Source organism: Culex pipiens, chromosome 2, assembly GCF_016801865.2.
Source record: "Culex pipiens pallens isolate TS chromosome 2, TS_CPP_V2, whole genome shotgun sequence".
NCBI lineage: Eukaryota > Metazoa > Arthropoda > Insecta > Diptera > Culicidae > Culex > Culex pipiens.
The window spans coordinates 115,635,094-115,641,761 of record NC_068938.1 but is presented as its reverse complement, the minus strand read 5'-3'; the positions used below and the strand labels follow the sequence as shown (position 1 = coordinate 115,641,761).

Below are 6,668 nucleotides of genomic sequence, written 5' to 3'. Positions count from 1 at the left end.
TTTCACATGTTTCGTGAAAATCTGAACATTTTTGGGGGTCATCCATAAAAACTGGGTGGTTGATAAACAACGTACCTTTTTTATTTTGTCATTAAACCATTGCAATCAAAAGGTCAATTCTTGGAAACTCGCCACTTCGAAAACAATGGCCGGATATCTCCGAGAAACCTATGAAGTTGCCAATATCATAACAGGGCAATAATCGTCAATTTACAATTTTGCCCGAGCGATTCAGAAATATCATACTAGAGCAAAGCCCATCAATGTGGCTATCAAAATTCTTAAATATAACGATACAATTTAAAAATTGTCTTCTGATATATCATGGAGGCCCTAGTAATTCCGGAACCGGTTTCGATAATCCCCCTTGGAGAATTTATGAAGTAGCCAATATCATTTTAGGGCAAACAGGTACTATTAATATGGAGATTTTTATCTTCATTTTGACAGGACGTTTTAAACATATTTTGATAACATTTTTCAAAGTTTATGTTTATCTTCATATGTTTAATGATGCTTTAATAATTCCAGCATTGTGTACACAAAGACAGGAACTTCAAACCTGTGAGGTATGTTGAAAAAATGCTCTTTATTTTTTGCTGTCCTACCGGTCATAAAAAAATATAAAAACTTCTGCTTCGGCACTTTTTTGCAGCCGCACGCATCAGGATTCGCTTTGTTACTTCAGACCTTAAATTAATGGCTCATAATTTAGACAAACAAAAATACGGTGTGGAAAACTGTGACAAAGCAAGCAAAACGAAAACATGCCAAGAAAATCTTTTTTTTTTCCTTTCAGACTCGTCCCTGCTGCCCTGAGTATTTCACTTATTTATTATCGCAGTGTCAAAATTTGAAATGTTTTGCCTGGCTTAAAATATGTTTTTCTTTCGTCTTCCATCGCCGACAGTCATTACTAACAGTCGCACAAGGCATTTGAAATTTGTTGATTTTTCTTGATTTTTTTCCCTTCCCTGCTGTTGAATCTTCAATCGCTCATTTATCTTCGTTTGAAAAGAGCCTGAGGAGGGCCGGAGGAAGGTTCGAAGGGCAAGCAGATGAAAAAGCTCAACACAAGTAGTCGTCGTCGTTGGTAAAGTTACAGAAAACGACAAAACGAGGTGTCTGAGTTATGATCTTTACTAACATTCCGCCACCACCCGTTAATATCAGCTCTGCCGACTAACACAAACGCCAAGTCGTCTTTGATAGAGTGAGAGGAGAGACTTGAAATGGTGTGTTAAGTCAACCGCTGAGCCATGCCGACAACGACCTGGTTCGTCTTGGCCCAATATTTACCTCAGAAGTGGCCTGTGTCTGTGAGTGTGTGTGTTTGTTCACGGGAGAGGAATATTATGGTAGCGGTCGCGTCATATCAAAAGAAACTGAAAAGAACGATTTGAGCGCTGCCATCAACATCAACATCATCATCGGTTGACGTGTTGGTTGAGCCGCGCCGCGGCATCTCCTTCAACGCATCATCTTGGGTGGCGCGAACAGGCCTGGTCGGGACAGTAGACTGAGAAGACAAACATAATCACCACTCTACCGAGCGCGCGGAGAATAAACGATGCGTTGAGAGAAAAACAAGACAAACACGTCGTGAGATGGAAATGTGGACAACTACTTTCCGCAGGCTCAGGGTTGCCAGATTTAATGTTTATAGATTCAGTGATTTCAACCAACATATAATGTTGCTGAATTTCTTAACCCAAACCGAAAACTTATCCACGTATCTTTATGCTTTAGTAAACTTAGCTATGGTCTATTAGATTAAACTTCAGCAAGTTCAAAAAGTTGATTAATCATAAAAATATTTTTTTTTCATTTATTCATTTCTTTAATAAATTTTAACAGGCCATTCTTTTGAAAAATATTGATGTATGATTGTCATACCCGATATTTGAATAATTAATGCAACATTTCCATTTATTTTAAACTACAAAATTTATATTGTACCGATGAACTACAAAACTTTTCAAATTTTGAGATGATACATAACACTTTTGTGCAATTATTGGCTAAATGTTTAAATTAAAACATACAAACATTTCAAGATTTAAGATTTTGAACAATTGTTTCATTTGAATGGTTCTTTAAATTATGAGATCAAAATAACTCATTAAGTATATAACGCCAGCAATAAAAACGAAAATCTCGCAACAGTGCTTCCCTCTCTTGCTCTCATCCCAACACTGCACAAGTATTTGTTTGCTCGCACGCTATCCTCCCGACCGATGAGCATTAAATTTCCTGAGAAAACTGCTCTTTTACGAATTTGCTCACTCGTAATGCTCTTATGCTCAATTTCGTGAGTCAACATAACGAGTTTGCTCAACACCATAAAGTGTGAATTTAATGGGCAAACGACGTAAGAAATCAAAAGAAACCACTACCACCAGCGCAGCAGAGCGAGAGGACCGACCAAGGAGCGAACGAGACGCACAAGAGAGAGAGAGTGCCCGAGCGTTGATGGTGTGCGTAAAGAGGGGCGCATGCTTTCTAGCGTTCCGATTGGTCGAAAGCTGCGAGCTCCGAGCAAAAGGGAACCATGATGAAAATGTAGACTCACTCGCTCGCCGTGGCCATAAATCGTTTCACGATATCCAGTTTTCAGTTTGAGTTTGTCTTTCGTGCCGTCAACAGCTCTTGTTCGGAGCTCCCGGATCGTAAAGTTGTTACTGTTGAGTGTGGAGAGTTGAGAGAAGCAGTAGTAGTAGCAGCAGTTGTATTCCTTTGTCGGTTTTGTGGAAAGCAACAACAATATCACACTGCATGAGGAGAGTTCGCTGGTGAATAGATGCAGTTTGTCAGCTGAGGATTACAGTGGGAGAAAACATTGCTGGTGTGTGGGAGAGTGTTTGTGGTTTGCAATTGAAGGATAATAAAATAATCGTGGATAACGAGTGCAGTGATAGAAACACAAATCGAAACGGTTCGGAAGTGGATTTAACTAAAGCTGGATTACGTTGCCAAATGGTGATACTGGAAGGAGCAGCAATGTTACAAGTAGGAAACAACCAGTACCTTCAGCCGGACTATCTGTCGCCGCTGCCGACAACGGTAGGTTTCTTGCTTTGCTCTTTTTGTCCTCTAAGCTATTATTTCGACATTATTTGGAACAAAAATTAATAAAAAAAAACTATTCATTCTCTCAATTACAGTTGGACGCCAAAAAGAGTCCACTGGCACTCTTGGCACAAACGTGCAGCCAAATCGGAGCAGATTCCGGAAATATTACGGTTAAATCGTTGGTGTCGCCGTCGGAGAAGAACAAGAAATCTTCAACCTCGTCGGCTTCCTCGTCTGTATCGATGGATAACGGAGTAAATCAGCCGAATTCGCGGTCGCCGTCGGTGAAGACAGAAAAATCGGATGCATCGCCGGAAATCAAGCTGGCGTTCAAGCCTTACGAAATGAATGTGCTTACCACAAAGGTGAAGAATGAAGAGCGCCCGTCGTCCAAGATGAGCTGTGGAAGTGATGTTATGAACAACAATAGTGTGAATCATGTCAATAATAACGAAGTTAAGAAAGAAGCCCGTACGCTGTCGCGGGGAAGTGCTGAGTCCCCGAACCGTGCCGGAAGTGTTCACATGAAGAGTGGGGAAGCAAGTGAGAACGGAAAATCTACTCCGGATGGAAGCAGCAGAAGAACCAGCTCACCGAACGATCGTGACAAAACTTCGGCGAGTCCGGTTGTGCGCTCTGGCATAGACATGATGCAGGGTGGAAAGGATTTATCCGGATACAAACCGGGTGCTTACGGGATTAATCCATTGACTGGACTGCCATCGCCGTCCGGAATCGACCACACAAATCCGGCCTTCCGACCTCCCTTTGCCGGGGCCTTCAGTCATCATCATGCTGCTATGCTTGCTGCGGCGTACCCGGGAGCGGCGGCAGCCGCGGCAGTCGGTGCTAATCCTTACCTCAGTTACACTCGAGTTAAGACACCTTCCGGAGGAGAAACGCTGGTGCCCATTTGCAAGGATCCGTACTGCACGGGATGCCAGTTTTCCGCTCACAACCACCAGATGATGATGGGGGGCCAGTGCCCAGCGGGATGTACTCAGTGTGATCATCAAAAGTACAGCCTGGCGATGGCCATGGGCTCGATGCCCCCTGGTTATCCGTACCCTCCAGCAGCGACTCAGCCGGGTCGTCCGTACATGTGCAACTGGGTCATCGGTGACTCCTACTGCGGTAAACGTTTCAACACCACCGACGAGCTGCTGTCCCATCTTCGTACCCACACCGCCAACCTGTCCGACCCGGCGGCACTGGCCCTGCAGCAGCAGCTGATGCCATTGAGTGGCATTTTTCCACCATCTTCACTTCACCGAGGCTATCCGAACCCTCCACTGAGCCCTCTATCCGCTGCCAGATACCATCCGTACGCGAAACCGGGTGCGATGCCGGGAGCCATGCCCGGATCACCGTACGGAGCTGCCTTCAATCCGGCCGCCTTCGGACAGTACTACTCACCGTATGCCGCTGCCCTGTACAGCCAACGAATGGGAGCAGCCGTTCATCAGTAAATTGGACTCACTCCAGTCAAGGTGTTTTGCATTTGGCCCGGTGTTATTTTCTATAAATCTGTGATATTACATTTATTCTTACTGCAGAAGAAGAATAATCGACGAAAAAGAGTGTCGCTAGACGAAGTTATCAAAACAGCGTGTATACCAATCCTTGCCTTCAAAACTGGTTCCAAGAATTGATTGCCCCCCTTCAACAAGATACTCATAAATCAATAGACAGAGAAGTTGTACCAAATAAAAATGGCGACGGGGAGCGTAAAGCTTTGAACCAGTTTTAGGCACAGATTTCTAAGCAACATTTGTAACATATAGCAGAGATGTTGAACCTAAGGCGAAGTGTAGTTCGCCGAGGCCCGGTAGCCGTCGGCATTTTGTGCTGCTTCTTAGACTTGTGTTTTTGCTACGAAATAGTTAGTTTTTGATATGAGTTTCTGGTGAATTAAATGACTATTTATTGGTTAGACAAAGCGTCATGGTATCTATTTTAAAATTAATTATATTTTTTGTTTATGCTTGTTAAAAATTACAAATTATTCTCAACAGAAAAGATGTGAAGGTTCAAAAGATAGGAAATTTCAAATATTCAAACTACAGAAAAAATCTGTACCATGCAGTTTAAATTCTAGAAGCAAAATGGGAATATAAATTAACGTAGCAAGCCGCAGAAGGAAACTATTAATTATCATTAAGTGTACGAAATGAAGAAAGCAGAAATAAATGATTTTATAACAAAGATGAAGAAAAAGTGCAGTGTAAATTTATTCCCGTTTTTCCTTTATTTATTAGTTAATTACCGAGTCTTTCAATTAGCACCCGTGCCAAGAGAATGGCGTCGTTGCTTTCCGACGTTGTTTGTCATGTTGTCGGTGTAAATTCCGCTCTCTGTTCTCTGTTGGCGTTTCCGCTTCGCACATTTGTTTTCCACTTTGTCTCCTCACCCACCCTCCGTTCAGTCGTTCGTAGCAGGCCTGGGCGCGTTGGGTTTGCTCCCTCGTGCTGTCTTCTTCCGCCACTGTTCGCATAAATCTCGCGCCCAAAGCCCACAGAGTGTGGTGTGCGACGTGTCGCCGTTTGTCGTTATTGAGGTTGCCTGCCTGGTTGCTCCGGCAATATCTGAATGAGACACAAGAAATAATAAATTTTCCTTGCCACAGAGAGCGCACAACCTTTGGCGGCACCTGCCCTCACCCTGTCTCCCAAACGCAAACCAAGTTGGCTCCGACGACCACATGCACTGCTGGTGCGCCGAATCACACGCACACACACACGCACACACACACGCGCACGCCTGCTTGGATGATTCCCGCGGCGCGCACACAGCCAGCTAAGTTACTCTTCAAAAACATTAATCACCCGCACGACGAGGGAAACGTCAGGCGAAACTGAAATTTATGTGTAATTATCTTCGATTATACAGTCGTTATTTTTCGCTTCTCCGTCGGTTTTGCTTTGCTCGGTTATCCCAACCCGGCCTGAGCCTCGGACGCCGCTGCCGCCGACTCCATGCTCTTCCATACCAATCCGCACTGCTGACACTTTGGACGACCACCACTTTCTTCGGCGATGCCAGGATGCAGTTTATAAGTGGATAGCTCTGTAATCTCCTGATTAAGCGATTTGAATAATAGCACATCGATTATCGAATTAGTGTGCGATTCCTCGTCAGTTTGCATTCGCTTCCACTTTGAAATTAAATTATGCCTCCGTCAACGATGTTCTTCACGATTCAGTTTGTTCTTATGCGCATAGAATGAAGATTTTAAAAAATTATGTTCAATCCTCATAATGTTAGTCTTTCACCCAAAACTGGCAGCGCTAGTCCGAGAGAATGATGGTCCGAGAGAATGATGGTCTCGAACAATTGTTTTCTTGTATATAGGGTAAGGTATGAGACACTTTTGGTTTTTAAGTTTCAACGATTTTTGTATTTTTTCATCAGCATGTTTCAATTAGTTTTTTGTTGCATTTTATTTCTTTTAATGTGTTCTAACATTGCCCAAAATATGAGATCGATCTGACGTCTACAGCCAGAGTAATTCAAATGTCTCACTGTAGACGTACTTGGCAGGAACAATGAGACAGCTGGGGAACAATGAGACACTCTACGAAAATCAATTCTTTTCT

At 43.3% G+C, this 6,668-nt stretch overlaps 1 protein-coding gene and 1 long non-coding RNA gene across 2 annotated transcripts; one reads left to right on the top strand and one right to left on the bottom strand.

Annotated features, from left to right (window-relative positions):
• Positions 1-2,607: 2,607 nt before the first annotated feature.
• On the top strand, positions 2,608-4,768 carry LOC120425449 (zinc finger protein Noc-like). The gene is made up of 2 exons (XM_039589981.2): positions 2,608-3,063; positions 3,165-4,768. Exons 1-2 carry the CDS (start codon positions 2,977-2,979, stop codon positions 4,539-4,541), a joined length of 1,464 nt encoding a protein of 487 aa, XP_039445915.1. The 5' UTR covers positions 2,608-2,976; the 3' UTR covers positions 4,542-4,768.
• Positions 4,769-5,038: 270 nt separating this feature from the next.
• LOC120425450 (uncharacterized) lies at positions 5,039-6,298 on the bottom strand. Its single transcript, XR_005606523.2, has 2 exons — positions 5,733-6,298; positions 5,039-5,657 (listed from the first exon to the last, which is right to left on the bottom strand). It is a non-coding gene; the product is annotated as an uncharacterized LOC120425450 (long non-coding RNA).
• Positions 6,299-6,668: the final 370 nt, after the last annotated feature.